The sequence below is a fragment of the Emys orbicularis genome, chromosome 2 (assembly GCF_028017835.1).
Source record: "Emys orbicularis isolate rEmyOrb1 chromosome 2, rEmyOrb1.hap1, whole genome shotgun sequence".
Lineage (NCBI taxonomy): Eukaryota > Metazoa > Chordata > Testudines > Emydidae > Emys > Emys orbicularis.
This window is the reverse complement of record NC_088684.1, coordinates 169,681,267-169,708,471: the sequence shown is the minus strand read 5'-3', so window position 1 is coordinate 169,708,471 and position 27,205 is coordinate 169,681,267. Positions and strand designations below refer to the sequence as shown.

General features: G+C 43.2%; 1 protein-coding gene across 1 annotated transcript in view; it reads left to right on the top strand.

Annotated features, from left to right (window-relative positions):
• The window catches only part of LPCAT1 (lysophosphatidylcholine acyltransferase 1), a 162,412-nt gene that overhangs the window by 68,682 nt on the left and 66,525 nt on the right, over window positions 1-27,205 (top strand). The window contains exons 9-10 of the mRNA XM_065398971.1: window positions 409-491; window positions 23,132-23,257. Coding sequence (XP_065255043.1) covers window positions 409-491; window positions 23,132-23,257 — 209 coding nt within the window. The remainder of the gene's footprint in view (window positions 1-408; window positions 492-23,131; window positions 23,258-27,205) is intronic.

The following is a 27,205-nucleotide window of genomic DNA, read 5'->3' as shown; positions in this document are numbered from 1 at the left end:
GAGGACTGAAAGATTAGAGGTATGGGCAGGATCCATAAAACAAATGTTCTCTTATGAAATGGTGTGCAGAATGAAGATGGAGAATCCTTGAGTTTGGGAAAACAGTTAATATCTTCCTGCCCCCAACTCAGAAGAGGAAATCAAACATCACTTAATCTGTGTCTGTAAGGTAGAAATAAGCAGAGTCATAGCTGTATGGTCATCTATAGCATTTGATGTGGCTTTTCTTAGCTCAGGGTGTGAAGATTTAATTTTCTAAATTTTATTTTTGATTGCTTTCAACTTGATATTATTGTTGCAGTCCTATAAATATAAGTAGCAGTTCTGTTTTATTTTTCACTGTAATGTTATAATACAAATATTTTTAAATGTTAAATACTTGGCTATAATTTAGTTTTCTATGTACAGTTCCTCCCTGTTTATATACCTTCAGAAGAGGAAAAGAAAAACCCATCTTTGTATGCAAATAATGTCAGACGTGTAATGGCAGAGTAAGTATGCTGATAATATATTGGATTATAGACTAGAAATAGATGCTTGATTTCACTTTGGTATCAAAAAGAAGTATTGAAGGTTATCAGTATTTGCCTGCCTGCAGATAAATGTAGGTTATATTTCATAATGATGTATTTAAAACTTCTTATATATTGTTAACTTTTCTTTCTGATGTATTTTATTATTTGAGAAAAGTAAGAAACTGCAATGATTGGCAGAAAGCAAGTACTATAGCAACACTATACTGCCTTTACTGTAGTTCCTTTAGCTGTCTACGTACCTCAGATTTTAACATGGCACTTACCACATTTTGTTATGGTTTAAGAACTTGGCAAAAAGAAATAGTGACTATAACTTGAAGTTTAAGCTTTGTAAGAGAATTTACTTGTTTAAAAAAATTGAGGAAAAAATAGATTACACCTAGCATCATAAATGTGTATATAATTTTTCTGTCTGACATTATTTCAAATGTAAAAATATAGAAATCTAAAAAGAGGTTCATGATAGTGAGCTCAGTCTGTCTTAATGGTATAATACTGATTAAATGGGAAACACTATTTCCAAAGGCAAATAATGTTGCACAGTTAAGGACTCATGATTCATGAAATGCACAAACTTTAACACTGTTCCATTATGTTTATGCACTGATAGTGTAGGTACACAATCATATGTTTATTTCTCAAGTAATATATATTGTACAATTTTTGTACCGCCTCAGCAATACACACATAGCACCTTATAATTCTTACATAATTTCCCTGTCATAATAGTCCAGTGTTTCTTTTGACTTAAACTTATAATACATGTCTTACTTTCTATATATTTATCTTAATTTGGTCAGCAACCTTGTTTACATTTACATTTAACAGGATATTTTATGTCCTTATTTTATTTATTTATATATAATATATAAAATATATATATTGTGTGTGTGTGTATATGTGTGTGTGTGTGTGTGTGTGTATATATGTGTATATATATAAAAAAAATAATTGGGCTTGCTTAGGATAGTATTGATGTATGTTTTTAATGATTACTTGTTTGACGGTATTGCTAACATAGAAGTGTATCTGATATGTATTTTTCCTGTGGCTTATACTCAAACTGTCTTACGGAAGTTCAAATATTACTTTATCTAAATACTGGATGTGTTCTAAATGTTTCTAAGCTGTTGCTTTAATTTGACATATGAATGTGTGTAGAATTTATACATATATATATATATACATATACATATATATACATGTATATATTTCTAACTAGACAAAAAATAAAATGAAAACTGATTTTTCCATAGAATTGCCATAAAATGTATGCTTTTCCATGAGATGATTATAAGAAAGCCATAGTATATTTACAATAAGATGTATTTATTAAACAAAATTGAAGTGGGGACAATGTAGCTGTGAAACCGTATGTATGCCAGCACAGAGGGTTAAATCTCTCTCCCTTGCCCTGTCAACTGTTCTTGAGGATCCCCCTGCCAGGTGTCTCCTAAGGTCCCATGGGGGGACTCCTCCTTCTGCTTCCCGGAGTCCTGCAGGGGTACTCTGGAAGAGGTCTGCCTCCATTTCTGCCTGGTGTGGATGATGCCAAGGGGTTGTGGGAAATCTCTTTTTTCCTTACTCCCCCATTCTGCTCGTCTGGATGGCTGGGAATGGTGGGGGATGGAAGAGTCTGAGCTTGATTCTCAGCACTTCTTTCTGCCTGGCTTTATAGAGAGACTCTTGGGTAAGGTTGTTCTTCCTTGGTACTGCTTGAGTTTGCCTTGGCCCTGCAGAAGGGTTAAAGGACAGATGGAAATCTACTTCTGCAATCTTCTTGTGATACCTGTTACCTCCTCCCAGTGCTGCCTGATATTGCATCTGGTTCCCTGTTTTTTTGGGAGAGGGCATTCGGCCATACTGCCCAGTCTCATTGCCTTTCCCAGCCCCACAGAAAGGTATGTTGGGTAACCACTTGTCTCAGCTTGCACTGAGAGGGTCATCTTTCCCCAGCACAAGTGGCATCCCTGTGCTTGGTTAACAGTTCTCCCCACTGTTACTCACAGTCCTGGAGAAGGGAATGAGAGGAGAAGCATCTACTTTATCCTTTCCCGTTCCAGTGCCACTTTGTTCTCTACTTTGCCTCCTGTAAAAGAGGTTGGGAAGTACAGATTCTCCTCTGCTGCATGTATTCACTGTGTTGCCTAATCCCATGGAAGACTCCTTCCCCTTGCTCAATTCCACTTTTGTCAAGGATGTTCCCCAGAACACAGTCTTTGTGACTGTGTTAGTCAGTTCCCACTTGTATGTAGCTAGAATACTGTATTAAGGTAACTATCAGGCACACATACTTGTATCAAGGATGTAATACTTGAAGGGGAGTTAATCCAGGCACATTTTTTGTGTTCAAAATTTGAGTGCTGACACCTGGATACATACTTTGCAAGAATTAACACTTGAAGCAATTATCAACTACTTGAACAGGTGTAAATGCTTGAAAAGTTCAAACACAGATGTCTGCGTTCTCACATATGCAAATGAACTCTTTAAAAATTGTATATAAGTATTCCTATAGCCAGAATCAACAATGTGGAAATCAAACCAAATCAAATGAAGTTTACCTCGTCTCCATACAAAGGAACTAGCCTCTGTCTCTGAAGCACCCTCCTGCAACAGAGTAACGGTCCCTGAAGTCCCCTGATGTGATTTTAAAAAACCAATCATATGGTGTGTGTGTATTTGTAACATTTTGACATCTAATTTTATACAAATCAATAAGCTTTGCTTCTTCCTTGTTTTTTCTGCTTTCTTTCGTCTCTTCACATTTTCTTCTATTTTTAATTTTCCCACCGATTGATGTTTATCTCTCCCTTCTTTGAAAGTACTATCTGCACTTTAAAATTACAGGGTTGGGATCCCAATTTTATACATTCCCCAAAACTGATTCTAGTTCGGTTTTACAAGCATAGGCAGCTGTGAACTGTGATTTAACCATATTCTTCACTTGTGCTACAACCCTGCAAAAGTTCAAAGGCTCTAGCACAGTTTAAGGTATCTATACTACAAGACCACAGTTAATTGTCAGGGAAGTTACCATGCTATAAATGGGTTCCCTCCCACAAAATGATGGATTATGTATTTTAAATGGGTTCTAAATCTTTCCCTCAAGCTATCCTGTCTACCTTTACCCGCACTATCTTCCTCCTCTCTGTACTTTGCAGGCCCCTTTACACCTTTCTCCATTTTAAACACACTGCAGCTGCCCCTAAACCAGTATGTCTCTATTCTCCAGCCACTACATCTCTTCCCACTCCCTAAACTTCCCTTAGGAGGTTTTTACTGTGACACATGCTCAAGACTGTGTACCTGTCTGCTAAAACAATGAGGAGTCCTTGTGGCATCTTAGAGACTAACAAATTTATTTGGGCATATGCTTTCGTGGGCTAGAACCCACTCCATCAGATGCATGGAGTGGAAAATACAGGAGCAGGAATAAATACATGAAAAGATGGGAGTTGCCTTACCAAGTGGGAGGAACTCCCATCTTTTCATGTATTTATACCTGCTCCTGTATTTTCCACTTCATGCATCTGATGAAGTGGGTTCTAGCCCACGAAAGCTTATGCCCAAATAAATTTGTTAGTCTCTAAGGTGCCACAAGGACTCCTCGTTGTTTTCACTGATACAGACTAACACGGCTACCACTCTGATACCTGCTTGCTGTGCCTTTTCCCTTTGTTAAGAGTGGAGAAGATGAGTAGTTCACAGCAGGCCCTGCTAGTGGGAGAACAGAACAGTGTTTTTAGAAAAATATCCTGTTTAGTGCTAGTAGGTAAGCCTTTGGAGGCTGTGAAGAGTAGCACTTTGTAAATAGCTTAACTGCTTATTGATGTGGAAGTATTATGGAGGACCACCCTAATGGGCAAGCAATGGGTGCTTTGTCATCAGTATTTTAAGTTACTTACAAAGTGGGTAAACATTAATCACATTTGACAGATTTAATTAACACTCAGAAACAAATCTTCCATTAATTTAAATGGAAGATTTCCTCTAACTGCCCTAGCCAGCTTTCAAAATCTCAACCAGAGATTTGAAGCAGTTCACTTACGTGCTCTCTGGTCTAATCTAATAGATATGAAGTCTTGGCTCAAATACCAGGTTAACAGATTCTCTGTATGACTTTGGGTGAGTCACTTAACTTGTATGTCTTAGTTACTCAGAGGGAAGTGGTATTATTTGCATACAGCTTAGTGGAGTGGTGAAAAGCCTTGCTAAATAAGTTTTGTGAACTGTAAAGGAATAATAAAGGAACTCTGTTGAAGAGGTGGGAGCAGTGTTCAAGGCTTCCCGGTTCAGCCCTGTTCTCATTCCATCAGGCCAAGAAAATATTTTTGGGCAAAGATCAGCACATAAAGAGAATTATCCATTTCCCAAAACTATTCCTGAGCTTGTCTAGAATTTTGGACTTATTTAGAATAGCTCTGGGCACCAAAATTAACATGGCACATACATGCACAGCACATCCAGGCTCCTGCTAAAATGGAAAGGCAATTTTTGCCTGGGTGTCAGTTTTCAACAAATTTTCCTGAAGCTTAGCAAAGCATATGCTGTGCACAAAAGATTGTCTTCAGTATCTGTAGGTATTTTTATTGTCAAATTTGAAATGTAAGGTTCTGCTTATTGCAGTATGTCCCCAAAATGATCCTTATAACTTCTGAAAATAGTTATGAGAGGGTGAAAATGCAGTTTTCCTCAGAAAAACCCACTTACTTTTGGGCTTGTGACTCTTAAGGACAGCTGCTGCTCCTGCAGGAGGAGCCCTATTAAATAAAACCAGTTCATTGTTGTTTTTTGAACGAGAGTTGCTTGGACAAAAAAGGCTTTAACAGGTATGCCTTGGATAGCAGTAAAATGTCTGGACAATATTTCTTCTGCTTATGTCTTGGTGAGGATCACTTCCTTGCTAAGTGCTTAGTCAGTGGTGGCATCTTCTCATGCTCATAAAGATATAATTGTCTACTGGCCTTCCTTTTTAGAGGAATCATTGAAGGCCCAATCTATGGATCCACCTGCTTTAGAGCTGAGTATCTCTAGAGGTCCAGAAGATCAACTTGTAGATCAGTTCTCAAGTCAACCTTGTCTAATGTGGCTTAGGTTCAGGATGAGTCATCTTGACTGTAATGGCTTCTTCAGTACTTACATAATCTTGAGTGCCAAAGTCTTCAGTGTTGACTGAACCCTCAGGGCATTTGGCTACAGGAACTGGTGGCAGTCCCAAGGTTTCTGTGTCATGGACCCATTTGATTAGTTAGGGCTGATGCTTTCCTCTATAGAATCACAGAGAAATCACAATCTTCTTCCTCCCCTTAAGGCAAAAGGAAGAGACATGGCTCTGTTGACTTTTCAACACCATCTGGAAGAATGCTTGTCTGCAACGTTAGTAGAGGTTCCAAGAAGCATCACTTTTGAAGTACTTCAGTGGATCAGCAGTTGCCCCATAGACTACATCAATGAACTCTATGTCCAGTGACCAGTCCAGATCCAAGTAGTGGTCAACTCCTGCTATGTCCTCTCCAGTAGAGATTACTAACATGTATTTTCATATTGATTCAGACAGGAGAGTTTTCTGTGCTGAGGCTAGTATCCAAGAGCTATCTGAGTTGGGTTAGCTACCAAGTGGGAAAGACCTTGATATTGCCCTACGTAGTTCTTATGTCAGAGACTCCTCCACCTATAACGATAGCTCTTCTCCTTCCAGGATAGAAGGGAATGTCTCCAATGGGACCCCCCCACTGGGCTTTGATAATGATCTATATAGTTTTGCACATGGGAGCAAATGGCCTTTTGTAAAAGGTCACCTCAAATGCCTGCATCTATTTGCTTCTGCTTTCCATTCTGGCTGCAAGTTCTCTCTCCATCCCTCCGCCATCTTCTCCCCTAGTTTGAGAGGCATCATCTCTTCTTCTTAGTATCAATATGGCCTGTAGGATACTGAGGGAGATGTACATGATTCTACTGATGTCAAAATTTGTGTATGTCTCCTGATGATTCTGTGAAAGTAACAAACTTGTCATTGCCAGATGATTGCTATGAGTTTCCCGGGCCATTGTGATACTTGAATGAGGCATTTGGATATGACCACTGTCCTGGAGAAAACTCAAACTCTTAAACTTATTTTAAAATGAACAGAAGGAAAGTAGTATACTTCCAGTTCTCAAAGAACTGTTTGGACTGTTTACAGAGCTCCATCTGACTTCTTCATTGGCCTCTATGGAGGCAAACCAAAGTGAAGTACTTGTCTAAAGTGTTGTAACAGCGTTTTGAATGTTTCTACCAACATCCTCTATTGGGTCTTTACGGTTTCTACTGCTATTGAGTGTCTGAAGGGCTCTGGGACTTGCTATCTCCCGCTGCATTTATTTTTCAATATAATAATGTGCAACATTCTGCCTGAATAGGAATAAGGACAGAATGATTTATGTATGGGACAAATTGACCTCAAAATCAACAGAAAGGACCTCCACCCATGCTTCCTGCGGGAGCAAGAAAATGGCATTTCTTGTCCTTCTCTCCCTCTCCCTCCAGCTTTAATGATGATAAGATACTACAGTTCTTCTGTGGGATAAACATATAGTGCTTGTATACTTAAAAGCTTGTATACTTGTCAGGCTTCTTGATGATGTTGAGCTACTTATGAAAATATTGTGTACTATCCCAAACACTTAATAATAACCACTTAATGTACTGTCTTACACATCACAAATCATAATCCTCAGCTGTACTTCTGTGTAGTTCCAGAGCTCTTTAGGGTACTGATAAAGTTGCATCACTTAAGCCTTTTCAGACCAGTGTACAAGGGCTTATTTAACATCCTTACTCTTTCCATCTGTTTCATTTTCTGTTCCACATCTTTGCATAGATTGCCTGTTCTTCAGAAGTTCACACCTAAGTGTCTGGTGGATGCCTCCTTAAAAGTAGCATCTACTTTAATTACTCTTATTATAATATCCAGCAACACTAATAACAGGAAAGATGTCTGGTGCAGTCAGTTGCAAAGTTTTGTCTTTAGTGGGATGTTTGAGAATTTCATCAGAACAAACATCAAAATATTATGAGTGAGTGATGATAGGTTGAGCAATAAAACTGGCTTGATGGCTGGCATGCACCTATATTTTGATTTGAATGCACCCCTTTTCACACAGATACATTGTCAAAAATGTTAAGTATTTCATAGTTCTATTTTGACAGTCCTGGATACTCCATTCATAAAGTAGGCTTGAAATGCAAAATATCATGTTTATAATTTATTTCAAAGAATTGTCTTACATTAGTTCTAGTAAGTCCTCTTCTTTATTAGTTAGATCTACAGACATTCCACTTTCAGCATTTACAAAAGGATTTGTAATTCTTTAATCATTAGTAACTTACGAGGGAAAATTTTCACTAAATTCCTCTTTGAAAGAACAAGGGTCATAGATCCTTCATCTTCATCATGTCATTTCACTTAATTTTTCCATAGGAAATCCTTTAAGTGTAGTCAAGGTTCAAATTGAGAAAATGGTGAAGGTACTCTTCCAAGCTCTCTAGTAAGCAGTTCTGGACAATTGCAAGCTTCTTGCAGGGCATTTGCTCTATAATAAACTGAGTTGGGGTGTTGAACAATTCAAGGAAAAAAGGTTGTCACCTGTCCTGCTAAGGGCCTGTTACAAGTTTTAATGTTTGCGTTCTTTGATATAAAAGAAAATGAGGGTACAGATTCTTATAATATAATAGCAGTCACAGTGCCTCAAAGATTTGTAAGATTAATTTTCAGGTAACAAACTGGCAGACCACCAAAAAGTTGCCCATGCACCACAGGTTGAAAACCATTGCTTTAGAGATTTCATTCCCAAAACTCTGCTCCTGACAGAGGGTAACAAGGATAGTGTGGAGTGGGAAGAGAAAAGGAGAACTCTGGAGCTTTACACCAACTGTCACATAAACCCATATATCTCATATGAAAAAGGTATAGAACCTTCAGTCCAAGAAGTGAACATAAGAGGAAGGTTCACCTGGGACTGAGATTTTTTGAGCAAGTGAGGGTGTCGGGGAATTGATTAGGAACATAAAAACTGTCATACTTGATTAGACCAGTGGTCCATCTAGCCTATTATCCGGTTTCTGGCAGTGCTAGTACCAGAGCTTATGGGGGAGTGTACAGAACAGGGCAGTTGGAGTGATCCACTTCTGTCTTCCACTCCCAGATTCTGGCAGTCAGAGGTTTAGGGTTGCCCCGAGCATTGGGTGACATCCCTGAACATCTTGGCTAATAGCCATTGATGGTTCCTCCATGAACTGGTCTAGTTATTTTTGAACCCTGATATATATTGGCCATCACAATATCCCATGGCAATGAGTTACTTCCTCTTGTTTGTATTAAATCTTCTGCCTAATAATTTATTTGGACGACTTCTGGTTTTTGTGTTGTGGGTAAATAACACTTCTCTATTAATTTCCCCACCACCACCACTATTCATGATTTTATAGACCTCTATTATATACCCACTTGTCTCTTTTCTAAGATGAACAGCCCTTGCCTTTCCTCTTGTCGAAACCGTTCCATACCCTTGATGATCTTTTTTGCCCTTCTTTGAGCCTTTTCCAGTTCAATTATATCCTGGATACATTCAATGCATGGGTCCACCATAGATTTATGTAGTAGCATTATGACATTTTCTATATTACTTTCTGTCCCTTTCCTAATGGTTCCTAACATTCTGTTAGTCTTTTTGACCGTAGCTGTGCACTGAGCTGAAGTTTTCAGAGAACTATCCACGGTGACTCCTAGACTACTTTTAGAATTCATTTAGAACCTGTCATTATATATGTATAGTATGGATTTTTTCCAATGTGCATTACTTTGCACTTCTCAGTGTTAAATTTTGTCTGCCATTTTGTTGCCCGGTTCACCCTGTAACTCTTTGCAGTCCCCTTTGGACTTAACTATCTTGAATAATTTAGATTGTCTGCAGACTTTGCCACCTCACTGGTCGTTCCCTTTTCCAGATCATTAATGAATATGTTGAACAGCACAGGTTGCACTACAAATCCTTGGAGGACCCTGCTGTTTACCTCTCTCCATTGTGAAAACCGATCATTTATTACTACTCTTTGGGCATGGCTACACTTGCAGATGTAGAGCGCTTTGAGTTAAACCAGCCTTCGTAGAGTGCAGTAGGGGAAGCGCTGCAATCTGGCCACACTGACAGCTGCAAGCACACTGGCGTGGCCACATTAGCAGCTCTTGCAATGGCCACAGAGAGCAGTGCATTGTGGTAGGTATCCCAGCATGCAAATGGCTTCAATGTACTTTTCAAATGAGGGGGGGATGGAGTGTGACAAGGAGTGTGTTGTGTGTATGTGGCGGGAGAGAGTGGGTTTTTGGGGGGCTGAGAGCATGTCAGCATGCTGTCTTGTAAGTTCAGACAGCAGCAGACCCCCCCCCCCACCCCCGCCTCTCTCTCTCTCACACTGCATTCCACAGTAATGGTTGCTTTGTCTTGGAGCAGATAAGCATGCTGGCTGTCAGAAACGGAGCTTTCAAAGGGCATATTGGCATGCCTGCAGTGATTCCAAAACAATGACAAGAGTGGCCACTTGACTTAAGGGGATTATGGGATGTTTCCGGAGGCTGATCAGAGCTCAGTAATGCAACACCTCGTTCACACTGACACCCGGGCGTTTCAGCCAATGCGCACCAAGTGTTAATCTTTTCGCCGAGGTGGAGTACCAGGAGCGCTCTAGCCCTGGAGTCAGAGCGCTCTATGTGCCTTGCCATTGTGGACGGGTAGTGAGCTAGGGCGCCCAGGGCTGCTTTAATGCGCTCTAACTCGCAAGTGTAGCCAAGCCCTTTGATTCCTGTTTTAAGCTTACAACCAGTTTTTTCAGGAGAAATTAATCAAGTTGGGTAACTGAGAGAACTGGACATGTGTTTGCAGTAGGTGGTGGAGCTGATTTGATTTTCTGTGGAGGAAAGGGCAGCAGGAATTGTCAGATGCCTTGTTATGAGGAGACAGAAAAACTTGTTAGGTTATTGAGGAAATGTGACATAACAGGGTACAATCCAGACTAATGAGCAGCTGTGTCACCCCTACCCTATAACCTGGGTTGCCCTTTACAATGCCTTGCTGCTGTAGCTTCAAGCATGGACTGCTCACAAACAGCCTCCAGGATGTAAGTCACTCCCAGCTATATCCCTGTGTGTGCTGCAGTCAGCCAGCCCTGCCTTGGCTCTCACCAGCCTTGGTTATGCTGTAGAGTGACCCCCAACAACCTCCCCAGTCCAGGATCTTCCCCCAGAAATGTATGTCCTGTATGGCACCGCCGTCTCCTGGACAATACAAATATGGTTGTGTGTTATTCCTTTAAGGGAATAATATGCACACAACTTGTTAGCCCAAATGGAGATACCCAGACACTTCATCTTGAACCCACTGGATTAGATAAAACAAGTTTGTTAACTACAAAGAGAGATTTTAAGTGAGTACTAGTAATGAGGCATATAAGTCAGAAAGGTTACAAGAAATACAAAGATAAACCGCTTACTGGTGCCTAACTTAACAAATTATATTTGATTCAAAGCAAAGTTTTCTCACCGTGTGCTTTCAGCAGTCTCACTGACCAGACTTTTTAGGTCAGGACCCCTCCCCTAGCATCAAATGGCTGCTTCCTTTGTCTCTTCAGATGCACTGAATGCGATGGACAGGGGGAGAGAGATAAAGGTGCCTCTGGGTGTTTGTCCCTCCTTGTTATAGTTTCAGTCCCCCTCTTGAAAAACATTTCCAGGTGAGAACCAGGAGCCAAAGAGTCTGTGCGGAAGGATATTCCCTGCTGATTTTTTTCACCTGTTGAACTTGCTTTGTCTTCCCTTTACTACTTAAATGCAATTCAGGCAAGTACACATTCCTTTGTTTAGGACAGAAATGTTTCCCAACTTGTTCCTGGGCAGAGCTATGGAGTTTGGAGCATGTGTTAACACCATACAGGGGAATCTTATAACTTCACATACAACGTTGCCACACACATTTTAACAGACAATACTGACCAGCAAATTATGAGTTTTTAAATACCTCACAAGGCATATTTTGTACAAACATTATTACAAAGGGAGTGAACATAGGTATATTCTGTTACAGGAAGTTGTGAAGGTAAGACATTAAATAAAGCAGAAATTGGTAGCTGGGCAGATCTCTGGGATTGTTTCAGCAGAGAGGGGAAATTGAGGTTAACATCCTGATGTTTGAGCTTGAAAGGAGGGAAGTGGTTGCTGCCTAAGTTGGAGATAAGGGGCACTGTAGTATTCATTTCAACTATTTAAGTGAATAGTAGTCTTCAAACTTGATTAAAATTGACATTTTACAATGAAACAAACTTTAAAACTTGGGTGCCTTAAGCTAGGCATGTAGATCCATATTAGGGAACTGTATTTAGATAACAGTTTGGTCTTCAACATATATGCAGATAACTAAATATGGATTTAGATGCCTATAAAGCTAAATAAGAGAGCCTGATATTTTTAAGGGTGTTAGGGAAATGCGCTTCTTATTGATTTCAATCTATTTTGTGGTCCCTGGCAAGTTAAAATTGATGGAAGTTCTGATTTCTCATCTTCAAAAGACAGGCTGCTTTTTAAAGTGCCTAAATATGGATTTAGGTACCTAAAATTAGGCACCAAAGAATGCAGATGTTGGCCTAAATAATAAATAGTGTATTCACATGCACATGTGATTGGATAACAAATTAAGCCTTCTACTAAATTCTGTTTGTTAAAGAAATAGGTGGGAAATGTTGCATCTGTGTGTACAGCACTCATTGAAAACTTCATAGATTCAAAGATTCCAAGCCCGGAAGGGACCATTGTGATCATCTACACTCACCTCCTATTTACACAGGGCATAGAACTTACCTCCAAATAATTCCTAGAGCGTAGCTGGATGGATGGAGAATCTACCACAACCCTTGGCAAATTGTTCCAGTGGGTGATTACCCTCACTGTTAAAAATTTACTCCTTATTTCCTGACTGAATTTGTCTAGTTTCAACTTCCAACCATTAGATCATGTTATACCTTACTCTGCAGGATTCAATACCCCTTTATAAATTATTTGTTCCCCGTGTAGATACTTACAGACTGTAATCAAGTCACTCCTTAACCTTTTCTTCTTCTTGGAGTGCTTGCTCATGTCGATTCCATTCTAGCTGTGCGCGCGCGCCCATGTGCGCAGCGGTTGGAGATTTTTGTCTTAGCAGTACCCATAGGGCCAGCTGTGGCGCCCTCTAGAGTTCCGTGCTCATGCCGCGGTATATCAGTTGCTGCCGGCCCACACCCTCTCTGTTCCTTCTTACCGCCCGTGGTGGTCAGTCGGAGCACGTATCTTGCTTGACAAGAGCTAGCGTTTTTTCTTCCCTGGGACTGCGTGCCTCTTGTACAATTGTTGGTAGCATTAAGTAGTTAAGTGTTAGTTAACAGTTAGGGTCCCAGTGGGGACTTTGCCCCACAGTGGGGTATGCCCTGGGCTCCCAGGTTTAAGCCCTGCTCAGACTGCAGCAGGTCTGTCTGTGAGTGACCCCCATAACAGCTGCCTTAAGTACTTGGGGGAGTCACACATTAAGGACCGTTGCCGGGATCTGCAAGAACTTTCGTCCCCACACCCAAAAGGAGTGGGATATTCACCTCAGGGCTCTCCTGATGGAGTCCACCCTCTGCCCGGCTTCCGAGCCTTCTATGCAGGCTGCATCGAGCACCTCGGCCTCCATGCACAGCGCGCTGCTGGCACCAGCCTCTTCCCGACACCGTTCGCCATCGATGGTACCAAAAAAGAGGGCTAAGAAGCACTCTCTGGCACCAAGCAAGAAGGCCCAGGGTCAGGGGACATCCAGCAAGGGACCCAGGCCTGCCCGCCAGCCTTCTCCGGAGCTACGTGAGCGTGCCTCCACGACTGGGCCCCTTAGCCCCCTTAAAGGTCCACCAACGACTCCTGGGAGCGGTATGGGACCCGGAACCCTGCCTGCACCATCATCATTCCAAGCCCAGGTGCAGAGAGCGCACAGGTCTCCACCTGCCCCAATGATGCCTTTGGTGCCGCAAGAACAGGCTAAGGCTCCCGAGACAGCAAGCCTGCCATTAAGACCCCTCAGGGGGCAGGGTAGCGCTGCCAGTTGCCGGACAAGAATCAATGATCTCCACTGCGTGGAGGATCCTGAGGCAGGTCCCAATCTCATCGTCAGTCGCCTGGACTCTGCTCCCAGTCTCCTCAGCGCTACTCTCCAGCACAGGGTCGACGCCCCCCCCCCCATACTATCACCAGCATCGCTCACCCTCTCGCCGATCTACCACTAGACATCATTCCTGATCGCCGGCACCCTGGGAACACTCCTCCTCTTATTGCCAGTCCCCCCGGCACTGGGAGCGCTCTCCCTTGTACAGTTACCAGTCAGTTATGCCTGGCCAGCGAACACCGGTAGTTTCGACCAGTAAGCAGACTCAGGCATCAATGGCCCCTTCCTGGTCGCTGGAAGGTGGTTCCTCTGGCACGGAGGCCCAGTTCAGCCCATCGCCCTGATCTCTGCGACAGGATTGGGCACCGGAATCTTCTCCGCCGTCCACAGCACCGCAATGGCAGCAAGGCGAGTGGCCAACACAGTGGCCATATTGGAGAGTATGGGGCGTTCCAATGATGATGTGCCCTTCGCAGCGCACCTTGGTGGCTGTGTCGGTGCAAAGCTCGGCGGCTCCACCGGCACTGGGCCCAGTACTGGAAGGCCGTTCTGAGGTCGGGGTAGAGGATCCCGTACCCACCCCTAAACCTCCCTCTCCAGCGGTGGCCGAGCCTCCAGCATCTCCGCTGGTGGCCAAGTCTTCCTCATCTTCCCCAGATGAGGCGGTTGTGGGGCCTTCCAGGGCTAGCCCTTGGGATGACTTTAGGGAGCATCAAGTCCTTCTATGGTGGGTGGCCAAGAACTTGGGGCTCGAGGTGCAGGGGATGAAGAGCAGGAGGATGCCTTTTTCAATGTTCTCTCGGCCTCCACACCTGCCCAGGTCGCCCTGCCCGTAAATGACGGGGTCCTCAAGATTGCCAAATCACAGTGGCAGACCCCATCCACCTCCCGCCCACCTCGAAATGGGCTGAGAAAAAGCACTTTGTGCCGGCCAAAGGTTTTGAATACCTTTATTCTCACCCACCTCCAGGCTCACTGGTTGTGACTGCGGCCAATGAAAAGGAGAAGCAGGTACACACTGCCGCTACTCCCAAGAATAAAGAAGCCAAAAAACTCAATTTATTTGGCAGGAAACTTTATTCACAGCCAGCCTACAAGTCCGGGTGGCGAACCATCAGGCCCTGTTGGGCTGATATAATTTTGATCTTTGGGACAGTCTCCAAAAGTTCCAGGACTCTCTTCTTCAGGGTCAGGCTCAGGACTTTGGTACCCTGGTAGAGGAAGGGACTGCGGCTGCCAGATATTCCCTGCAAATGGCATGGGAATTGGTGGACTTGATGGCAAGGGTGGTCAAATTGGCTGTAGTCATGCAATGCAGCTCCTGACTCCAGACAAGCGGGCCTGTCTCAGGAGATGGAGGCCTCTATTCAGGACCTCCCCTTTGACGGAATTGGGCTCTTCTCTGATCAGACAGACGCCAGGCTACACCGGTTGAAGGACACTAAAACTACCCTTCGCTTGTTGGGCATGCATACCCCCACAGTCTGCCAGAAAGCCATTTCAGCCTCCGCCACTGTCAAGGCCTTGGCAAGCCTGACAGGGATCTGCAAGAAGAAGGGACGCTGGAGTTAGCCATCGCCGCCCTTCCTACTCTCGCTCGCCATCTGAGCCCGGACCCACTAAGAATCCAAGGGGGGCCAAAAGCGATGGTTTTGAGGGTGCGCTCGAGAGCGACACTACAGTCATCCGGCCAGATCCTGCCCATCGTTTCCTCAACTGCCTTTCTCCCTACCGCTTGGCCTGGTCGCAGGTTACCTCAGACTGCTGGGTCCTGGACATAGTAGCTCGGGACTATACCCTGCAATTTTTGGATACCCCTCCTTCTCACCCCCCCGCTCCTTATCCCTCTTCAGGGACCCCTTTCACGAACAACTCCTGGTTCAGGAGGTGGACAAGCTTCTGCAGTTGGGGGCGGTTCCTCGGGACATGGAAGGCAGAGGATTCTATTCCGGATACTTCCTGATCCAAAGCGGGGCCTCAGACCCATCCTGGACCTGTGTGGCCTCAACAAGTCTATCAAGAAGTTGAAGTTCCTCATGGTCTCCCTGTCCTCCATTATCCCCTCCCTAGATCCGGGGGACTGGTACATAGCTCTTGACTTAAAGGATGCTTACTTCCATGTCTCCATATTCCCAGGACACAGACGTTTCCTGCATTTCATAGTGGCTGGGCGCCACTTCCAGCTCACGGTGCTGCCCTTTGGCCTGTCCTCGGCCCCCAGGGTGTTCACGAAATGCATGGCGCCGGTAGCGGCTTACCTCATTGTCTTCGGTCAAGATACACCTGGCAGCCATTACGGCGTTCCACCCTCCGCTTCAGAGCAGGTCGGTCTTCACCAATCCCATGACGGGATGATTCCTGAAAGGTCTAAACACCTGTACCTGCACGTCCAGGACCTGGTCCCCCCGTGGGAACTGAATCTTGTGCTTTCGAAGCTCATGGGCCCCTCCTTTGAACCCTTTGCTTCCTGCTCCCTTCTGCTTCTCTCCTGGAAAGTGTCCTTCTGGGTCACTATAACTTCGGCCTGGTGGGTGTCCGAGATCAGGGCGCTCACGTCAGAGCCGCCTTATACGGTCTTCTACAAGGAGAAGGTCCAGCTGCGTCCACACCCGGCTTTTCTGCCCAAGGTCATTTCCGAGTTCCACACTGGCCAAGACATTTACTTACCGGTCCTCTGTCTGAAGCCTCATGCATCAGATGAGGAGTGCAGATTCCATACTCTGGACGTCAGACGGGCTCTGGCCTTCTACATTGACAGAACACGGCCATTCCATAAGTCAGCCCAGAGAATCTCATCTTGGATCACGGCCTGCATCCGCTATTGCTACGAGCTGGCAAAAGTGCCCCCGCTGGCAATCATGACAGCTCACTCGACTTGGGCGCAGGCAGCTTCGACAGACATCCTGGCGCAGGTGCCAATCCAAGAAATTTGTCAGGCCGCCACTTGGTAGTCTGTTCATACATTTGTGTCGCACTATGCACTGACCCAGCAGGCTCGAGATGACGTTGGTTTTGGCAGAGCTGTACTACAAGCTGCACGACGGTGAACTCCGAGCCCACCTCCATTGATATTGCTTGCAAGTCACCTAGAATGGAATCCTCATGAGCAAGCACTCGAAGAAAAAACAGTTACCTACCTTTTGTAACTGTTGTTCTTTGAGATGTGTTGCTTATGTCCATTCCATTACCCGCCGTCCTGCCTCTCTGTTGGAGTGGTCAGCAAGAAGGAACTGAGAGCACGTGGGCCGGTAGCACCTGATATACTGCGGCATGAGTGCTACTCTAGAGGGCATAGCTGGCCCTAAGGCAAAAATCTCCGATGGCTGAGCATGTGGGTGCACGCACACCTAGAATGGAATCTACATGAGCAACACATCTCGAAGAACAACAGTTACAAAATGTAGATATAACAGGGTTTTTTTCCAGCTAAATAGATAGACTCAAAGAGTTCAATCACTATAAGGCATATTTTCTAATCCTTTAATCATTATCATGACTCTTCTCTGAACCTTCTCCAATTTATCAATCTCCATCTTGAACTGTGGACACCAGAGCTGGACATAGTATTTCAGGAGTGGTTGCAACAGAGCCAAATAGAATAATCTCTCTCCTCATACTCGAGATTCCCATGTTTATGCATCTCAGGATTGCATTAGCCCTTTTGGCCACAGTGTCGCACTGAGAGCTCATGTTCAGCTATTATCCACCTCAACCCTTAAATCTTTTACAGATTCATTGCTTCCCAGGATAGATTCCCTCATTCTGTAAGTATGGCCTACATTCTTTGTTCCTAGATTTATATGTTTACATTAGCCTTATTAAAATGCATGTGATTTGCTTGTGCCTAGGTTACCAAGCAATCCAGATCACACTGATCAGTGACCTGTCTTCTTCATTATTTACCACTCCTCCAATTTTTATTGATCTGCTAAGTTTATCAGTGATTTTAGATTTTTTCCAGGCCATTAATAAAAATGTTACAGTCTAGGGCCAAGAACCAATCCTTGGAGGTCTTTAATTTCTTGATCACAAATTTTATTCCACAAGAACTCTAATCATATTTATGTGCAGGTTAGATGGTGTACAGCGGGTGAGGAAGCTGATAAATATTTAGCTCTAAACTGTCTACAATGAGAGCAGCTCAGGGAGAGAAGGTGGTCATAATGAGCCTCCTTCCGCTTGCCAACCTGCATAAAGGCTGGATATAATTGCAGCCTGCGACCACTGAGGAGTGCAGGAACACACATTTTTCAAAAGTGATTACTGATGTTTGGGTGCCCAACTTGAGACATCTTAAAGGCGTTTTAAAATGCTTTCTTGGGAAGTGCTTAGCACCTGCCCTCTGAAAATCAAGCTGGCGGCGCGACTACACTTGCGCTTCACAGCGCTGCCGCGGCAGCGCTGTGAATTCTCAAGTTTAGCCAAGGCCTAAAATAAGGAGAGAACAAGTTAAGAATTATTTAGACAAGACAGATGTCTTCAAGTCACCAGGGCCTGATGAAATACATCCTAGAATAATCAAGGAGCTGACTGAGGAGGTATCTGAGCCATTAGCGATTATCTTTGAAAAGTCATGGATTCCAGAGAGATTCCAGAGGACTATAAAAGGGCAAATATAGTGCCAGTCTCTAAAAAGGGGAATAAGGACAATCTGGGGAATTACAGACCAGTCAGCTTAACTTCAGTACCTGAAAAATAATGGAGCAAATAAGCAATCAGTTTGCAAACACCTAGAAGATAATACGATAATAATTAACAGTGAGCATGGATTAGTCAAAAACAAATGTCAAACCAACCTAATAGTTTTCTTTGACAGAGTAACAAGCCTTGTGGATGAGGGGAAGCAGTAGATGCGGTAATCTTGACTTTATTAAGGCTTTTGATATTGTCTTGCATGACTTTCTCATAAACAAACTGGGGAAATACAACCTAGATGGAGTTACTATAAGGTGGGTGCATAAGTGGTTGGAAAACCATTTCCAGAGAGTAGTTATCAGTGGTTCACAGTCAAGCGGGAAGGGCATATTGGGTGGGATAACCCGCAGGGATTAGTTCTGGGTCTGGTTCTGTTCCATATCTTCATCAATGGTTTAGTTAATAGCATCGAGAGTAACCTTATAAAGTTTGTGGACAGTACCAAGCTTGGAGGGGTTGCAAATACTTTGGAGGGTAGGAGTAAAATTCAAAATGATCTGGACAAACTGGAGAAATGGTCTGCAGTAAATAGGATGAAATTCAATAAGGACAAATGCAAAATACTCCACTTAAGAAAGAACAATCAGTTGCACATGTACAAAATGAAAAAACACTGCCTAGGATAGAGTACTGCGGAAAGGGATCTGTGGGTCAGTGGATCACAAGCTAAATATGAGTCGAGTAACACTGTTGCAAAAAAAGCAAACATCATTCTGGGATGTATTAGCAGGAGTGTTGTAAGCAAGACACGAGAAGTAATTCTTCCGCTTTACTTTGTGCTGATTAGGCCTCAACTGAAATATTGTGTCCAGTTCTGGGCACCACATTTCAGGAAAGTTTTGTACAAATTGGAGAAAATCCACAGAAGAGCAACAAAAATGATTAAGATCTAGAAAACATGACCTTGACTGAAAAAATTGGGTTTTAGTCTGGAGAAGAGAAGACTTGACGGGGGACATAACAGTTTTCACCTACATAAAAGATTGTTACAAGGAGGAGGGAGGTAAATGGTTCTCGTTAACCTCTGAGGATAGGACAAGAAGCAATGGGCTTAAGTTGCAGGAAGGGCTGTTTATACATTAGGAAATACTTCCCAACTGTCAGGGTAGTTAAGCACTGTAATAACTTGCCTAGGGAGGTTGTAGAATTTCCATCACGGGAGATTTTTAGAGCGGGTTAGACAAACACCTGTCAGAGATGGTCTAGATAATACTTAGTCCTGCCATGAGTGCAGGGGACTGCACTAGAGAACTTCTCAAAGCCCCTTCCAGTCCTATGATTGTATGATTCTACGTTCATGTAACTAAAGAAAATAAGATTGCACTTGCAATTTAAATTTCTCATGTATTTGCCTTCTGCCTGTCCAGGGAATTGTTGGGTATCTACTTCTGCTTACCACTGGAGGCAGGAATATTAAAATTTGTATATAGCAATTGCTGCTTGCTTATTAGTCACATGGATTCCTGTACTTCATAAAAACTTTGTTTAGATTCCTCTTGTTAGTTATCTCTAATGTTGAGCAAATTTCATAAGGTTTAGAAGTTAATTTCCAATCATTGGCAATCCATTATAAGTGTGAAAGACTATTGACCAGCCACTCCCATAGGTACTGATGGATCAGAGTTTTAGCACCTATTTGCTCCCACTGTGTATATTCTGGGTTCAGTCTACCAATGCATTTCTCTCATCTAGACCCATCACAAGCTGGACTCCAGACCTTAGAGTTTTCCCCTCCCTCCCTCTTTCTCTTGCATCTGTGAGTTGTAGCCGTCACATGTCCCTCTGAAGAGGTGGCATTGGGTGCTGAGAGTGTCTGCTGACACCAGACCTTGGCCACCAGAAGCCTTAGTCCAGGGGTCTCAAACTCAAATGACCACGAGGGCCACATGAGGACTAGTACATTGGCCGAGGGCCGCATTACTGACACCTCCCCCCACTCCACCCCTTCCATGAGGCCCTGCCCCCATTCCAACCCCTTCCCTGAAATCCCCACCCCAACTCTGCCCCCTTCCTGCCCCCAGGGAGGGCAGGAGGGGTGTGGGGCTCAGGGCAGGGAGTTGTGGTGTGGGGTGCAGGAGGGGTATGGGGTACAGCAGGGGGTTGGGCTGCAGGAGTGGTGCAGGGTACAGCAGGGGATTGGGCTGCAGGAGGGGCTCGGGGGGCGGGCTCCGGCCCAACACGCACTGGGGGCAGGGCAGGCCGCATGCCTGCCTGTCCCCACACCGCTCCAGGAAGTGGCCAGAACCTGGGGGAGGAGGGGCACAGGGGTCTGTGTGTTGCTGTTGCTTCAGGCACCGCCCCCAGCAGCTCCCATTGGCCGGGAACGGGGAACTGCCCTTCCCCCTGTGCGCGTCGGGCTGGAGCCACTCTAGGTAAACGCTGCGGGGGGGGGGGCCTGCGAGGAGCCCGTGGGCCGCAGAAAACAACCCCGCGGGCCGCATGCAGCCCCCGGGCCGCGTGTTTGAGACCCCTGCCTTAGTCCCTCAGGAGAGGAAATCTAGAAGACCATGGAAAAAAGTTAGGGTCTGTGGTCAAAGGATACTCTCCAGGCATGTTTGAGTTACTTGGGGTAAGCCCCGTCCTACCAGCCAAAATTATTCCCCTTGCCTTAATCAACACAGCTCCATTGGTCATAGCAGACCCATTAATTGCTATTCATAATGTATATCCTGATGAGACCCCTCCAGAAAGGGTTCTCATTTATCATGTGACTCTGTCTACCTGAATTAGATGAATTTAACTGGATATGGCCTCACTGCAAAATCAGTATATGCCAACCTAACTTTGCTTCTTTTTTGATGGCTTCATTAAATATCTGAGCCTTGGCAACTTATCGGTCCTTATAGTGACTGCCTTTGGGGGAGGCCCTCCATTCATCCAAAATAAGAGTTTAGTTTCTCACCCTCACATGTTCAGATCCATCAAAGCAGTGGCAAAACTTACTCTTCCAGTTAAAGTACTTGTTATTAGTTGGAAGCTTAACGTGGAACTGGGATGGTTAAGGAAATAATCTTTTAAATCAATGGTGGGTACTTTATTGTTCTTGTCACTTAAAGTTGCATTCTTTGGGATCATAATTTGGGCAAGGAAGATCCAGTGAATTGCTTCCCTTATCCTTTAAGAAAGCCTTGAGTTCTTTCCTGACAATGTGGTTCTTTGGAGAACATTTGTATTGCTTCCTAAATCAGTGTTACCTTATCATCTAAAGCACGAGATTACACTGTCTTCATTCTGCTCTAATCCTCCTAAGGAAGTAACAGGGCCGGCTCTGGCTTTCTGGCCGCCCCAAGCAAAAAAAAAAAAAACCGCACGGCCGGAGCCAGGGTGCAGGGGGACTTCCTGCGCTGCAGATGTGCCCCCGCTAGCGGGGGGAGGGAGCTGGGGGAGAGGGAGAAGGGGGGCGGCCAGGGCTTTAGCTGGGCGCTGCCAGGCGGCCCCTCCCGCCATGCCCCCTGCCGGGAGGGCTCCGCACCACTCCGGTCGGCGGGGAGGGAAGGAGGCGGGCTGCCCTGCCGGGCTTGCTGCAGGGTGCTCCAGTCCTCCACGCCGCTGCCCCCTACAGGGCGGCCGGAGCGGAACAACAACAACAAAAAGCGGCCGTGCCACCCTAGGATTGGGCGGAATGCCGCCTCCTACAAGCTGCCGCCCCAAGCACCAGCTTGCTCGGCTGGTGCCTGGAGCCGGCCCTGGGAGGTAAGGTGGCATTACCTAAATCTGTTGAGCTATAACATTCTACTTAGGCAGAAAAAGTATTTCCAAAAAATGGGTGTTTCTTTAATCACCTATGCTGGCATGAATTGAGGTCTCAAAGCTTCGAAAGCAATTATTGCCCACTATGTCTGAGGAGCAATTATTAATTCTTATAAGAAAGAAAACCTTTCTTCTTAGTCTAAAAGCTCTCTCTACAAGACCTATTTTTAACTTTTTCGGGAGTGAGAAAGGAGGGAGAAATATTGTTTTTGTGAGGAAATCTGCAAAGCAGCTATATTGAGGTCCTCCACTCTTGCATCCATTTTATAATGTTTTGTGAATCATAAACAGCAGATGTTGCCTTCTTATAGGCTGCCATCATCACTTTCACAAGCATTCTTGTCAGTTTCACCTATGAGTAAGGAGCCTTCATCAATTTTACCTCAGCTCTGGGATTCCTGGTCAATTTCACCTTAGGACACTGCCCTCCTCAGTTTCTGGGTATGTCTACACAGCAAAGAAAAACCCGTGGCTGGCCCGTGCCAGCTGACTCGGGCTCGCAGGGGATCGGGCTGTGGGGTTGTTTCATTGCTGTGTAGAGATCTGGGCTGGGGCTGGAGCTCGGGCTCTGGGACCCTGTAGGTCAGTGGTACTTTTTCCTTGGTCATACTTCAGGAAGCTTTTATGTGAATTTTATTTCCTTATTTTTGTTCCACTTTTATATTATCCGTAGTGTTCTTTTCTTTGTATCTCCTTGGACTTGTATCTGAAGAGTCAAAGTAAACATTCTGCAGCAAGTTTCCATAGAATGTATCTTTCGTTTTTTGTATGTACATTTTCTCCATTGGCTATTCACTTTTTAAATTTTTGCTTTGATATATTGGTATAGGGTTTAATGCTGTACACAGCCAAGGTAATAAAGGGGTGTGTGTGTGTGTGTGTGTGTGTGTGTGTGTGTGTGTGTGTGTAAATGATAGATTATATTTATTGTATCGGGTTTCTTTACTCAAGGGCCTTGGGAGTTTCAGTAACAGACTACACATTTGAAGACTGCCAGCTAGCTTTGGCTGAAGGACAACTTCGTCTGCCTTCAAACACCTGCCTTTTAGAATTTGCAAAGCTTGTGAGAAGCCTTGGGTGAGCATATAATATGATTTTTATTTACTAACATTTATACACACGCAACTGTCTTAGTTACCTTTATGACTAGAAAATGGAATTTTATATTACAAACAGGAAGCGCTAATGTATATTTCAAGAAGTACCTCATTAGAGGTCCCCTCCTTGCACCCTTCAAGGTTGGAGAGGTTTTGTCTGGACCAGCAGGTGAAAGAAAATTTTGGCTCCTTTAAGGAAAGAAGATTGCAGTGTTAGTCTTTTGGCTCCTGAGCCATCAGCTGACAGTTTGTAAGCCCTTCCCCCTGCCTGAGGTGTCATTCTTCACCCTGAACAAAGCTCTTCCTCTTGGGATGAGAGTAGGATATCCAGGTTTTGGGGCCTTGCTTTGGGCATCATCCTAGTTACTTTCTGGGAGGCTGGGAAGGAATTTTTCCCTCACTGCCAGATTGTCCTGGGCACAGTATGGGGTTGTTTCATCTTCTCCTGAGCAGCCCAAGGAACTGGTGGGTTCGGTCAGATTGTAAAATTCATGTTGTCACAACTTGGTGAATGCCTCATGTGGATACGCATTTGATAGGGGGTCCAGTTCCACTGCAGATTAGAAGGCATCTCCTAAAGGAAGTGGGAAATGGAATTGGGGCGCCTAATGTCTTGTATGGCAAGGAGTCAACCCCTCTTCCCTTAATTTTCATATGAGGGGATAGTAGTCAGAACCTAGCAAACAGTGCTGGGGTCATTGTGTGGGGGATTGGGCTGGGGGCAGCCCTCCCCCTGGTGGAAAAGAAAGATGTGGGAGTGCCAATAGTGGACATCTGGGTGGCTCAACTTACAGAAAGAAGGATGAGCTGCACTGGATGTCTTGTTGCCGGATAGTTCCCAGATGTGTTACTTAGTTAAGGTGTGGCCTAGCTAAACAATATTATTGGTGTTTTGTCTGTCTTCCTCAAGTACCTGGAATCATCTCACTGGATTTATTTTTAAAATCCCACACTTGTTACACTTCAGACAAGTCTCAGGTGATCTTGTATTATAAGACAACAAATGCACACAGTGCTTCAACTGGTTGCTCCTCTCCCAGCATGCCTAGAAAAAGCAGCTATGGACAGATTATGGTTCTATCTTCTGCCAATGTTGATTAAGGCTGATGTGTAAGCACTAGGGCTGTCAAGTGATTAAAAAAATTAATCACGATTAATTGCACTGTTAATAGAATACCATTTATTTAAATATTTTTGGGTGTTTTCTCCATTTTCAAATATATTGATTTCAGTTATAACAGAATACAAAGTGCACAGTGCTCACTTTATATTTATTTTTTATTACAAATATTTGCAATGTAAAAAACAAAATAAACAGTATTTTTCACTAAAAAAAGTACTGTAGTGCATTCTCTTTATCATGAAACTTGAACTTACAAATGTTGAATTATGTACAAAAAAAAACTGCATTCAAAAATAAAACAATGTAAAACTTTAGAGCCTACAAGTTCACTCAGTCCTATTTCTTGTTCAGCCAATGTCTCAGACAAACAAGTTTATCGTTGCAGGAGATAATGCTGCCTGCTTCTTGTTTACAATGTCACCTAAAAGTGAGAACAGGTGTTTTCATGGCACTGTTGTAGCCGGCGTAGCAAGATATTTATATGCCAGATGTGCTAAACATTAATATGTCCCTTCAACCACCATTCCAGAGAACATGCATCAATGCTGATGACGGGTTCTACTCAATAACAGTCCAAAGCAGTGCAGACCGACATATGTTCATTTTCATCATTTGAGTCACCAATCTGGCAACTTTCTTTCAAGTTTTCTTGTTTGCCGCCTCACCTGGAAGCATGAAGTGTAGCCTCATGTTTCCTTTTCCAACTCTAATTATTTCCTTTCACTAATTAATCCTTTATCTTCCAGCAGCTGTACATAGGAGGAAGGAAAGGAGAAAATAATTTCTAGTGTAGGAAATATAGAAGATAGAAGAAGAACAGTAAGGATATGTGCTTTTTCTGTAGAGACCTTGCAACTAAAAGGATCTCCAACAGGACAATAGAGAATGCTACAGGGAGTCAGCAGGAATGTTCTATTCTCCACACCAAATTTACCTCTAAAGGCTCTGAGCTGACCTGTACTCAAAGTAAACCCCTCTCCTTTAGTATGCAGGTGCTAATCCTAGGGCTCATTTTAGTTTCCTTGCAACATTGCTTGGCTTCTGTGCCTGTTCAGCAGGCTACCAATCAGCCTCAAAGCTGTTGGCCCAATTTATGTCCTCTTGAATTCTGGATGTTAGTGGCTGTTGCCAAAACCAACAATGAAACTCTGCTAAATGGGCATTCTTCCTTGATTTTTTTCAGAGGCTCTGTGACTCCCTGATCTGGGTGTCTATCAGGGTGATAGACTCCCTGTATTAGGTGTTTATCAGGATGGATTGAGTTAAATCACTAAGTGGAAAACATTGATTTAAATAATTGGTTTTAATCAACTTTTCCATTTGTACTCCAGTTACTTTCTAAAGAAAGGTGCATTCTCAGTGATTGATATAAGCATTAAAAAATGTTGATTTACAACTAAATAGAGCCTTTATACTATATTTGGGACATCTTTTTGCTAGCTAGTATGGTACCCTATAACTATATATATTTATTTAAGCAATGATATGGCTTAATATTTTCAGATTCTTATTATTTGTACAGTTTTAGTATGTTAGAAAATGTTGAATGATATATTGCTTGTTTATTAGACAATTAACTTTTTGCTCATGATTTGTGTCATCCTGCCTTAGGATGGTAACTGGAATTTAATTAAACAAGAAATCACATATAAAATTCATTTTTTTTATTAAACAAAACCTTAAATATTTTGGATGAGTAAATTTTTCTTATCAAAACATGTTTCACATTTATAACTAAATTATTTATTAAACAGAGGGATTAATTGTAGTCAGTGAATTAAACTGATTATTTCAGGTCAGCCTGGGAAATATGTTTCAAATACACCTAAGTGAAAGGGACTGGAGTTTAAGTTCCTATTCGCTTAAGTTTTTTGAAAATGAGACAGTCTCCTGACTTACTTAGGCTGATCTGTTGTGCCACATTTATAAAGCTTAACCTCAAAAGTTAGATGTTTTCCCCCAATACTTTGTTTATGTAGAAAAGAAGCCTTTAACTCATAGTTTTGATAGCGGCTTATGAATTCAGCGTATTTATTTTTTATTTATATATTTTAAGAGATTATAATAAGTTTAGGCCATATCATGTTTTATATTGAATTCAGATTTAATTTTAAACAGGTTTATTTTTACAAAGAAAAAATTATAATTTAAATAAAATAAAAAATCTGATTTAAATTTAAAAAAATCTATTTATTTTTAAATCATGGATTTTTATCCATCCTGTCATCTGTATGTTGTGGGAAATCTCAGCTGTTCTTGGTTTTTCCCCACTAATAGTAAGACTGCAATCCTGTTCTTTTGCACAGTGGAATGTAGCTTGCAGTAGGACCCTCAACATACACTTGCTTGAGGTGCAGTCACTATGCAGTTTATTCATTGATTTAAAGGTCAGAAAGGACTGTTGCAATTATGTAGTTTGACCCCCTAAAATGTCACTCAATAATTCCTACATCAAGCCCAAAAACTTGTGGTTGAACAAGAGCATGACTTCTAGGAAAATATCCAGTCTTAATTATAAAGATTTCAAATGATGTAGAATTTACCACATACCTTAGTAGGTTGTTCCAGTTAAAATTTACACTTTATTTCCAGTATGAATTTATCTAGCTTTGAATTCCAGTCACTTGATCATGTTATAGCTTTGTCTGCTACATTGATTAATGGATTTTGAAGGCCAGACGGGACCACTAGATCATCTATTCTGACCTCCTGTATATTATAAGGCCATTGCATTTCACTCAGTTAACCCTAAATCGAGCCCAATAACTTGTTTGGTTAAAGCATATCTTCCAGAAAGGCATCCGG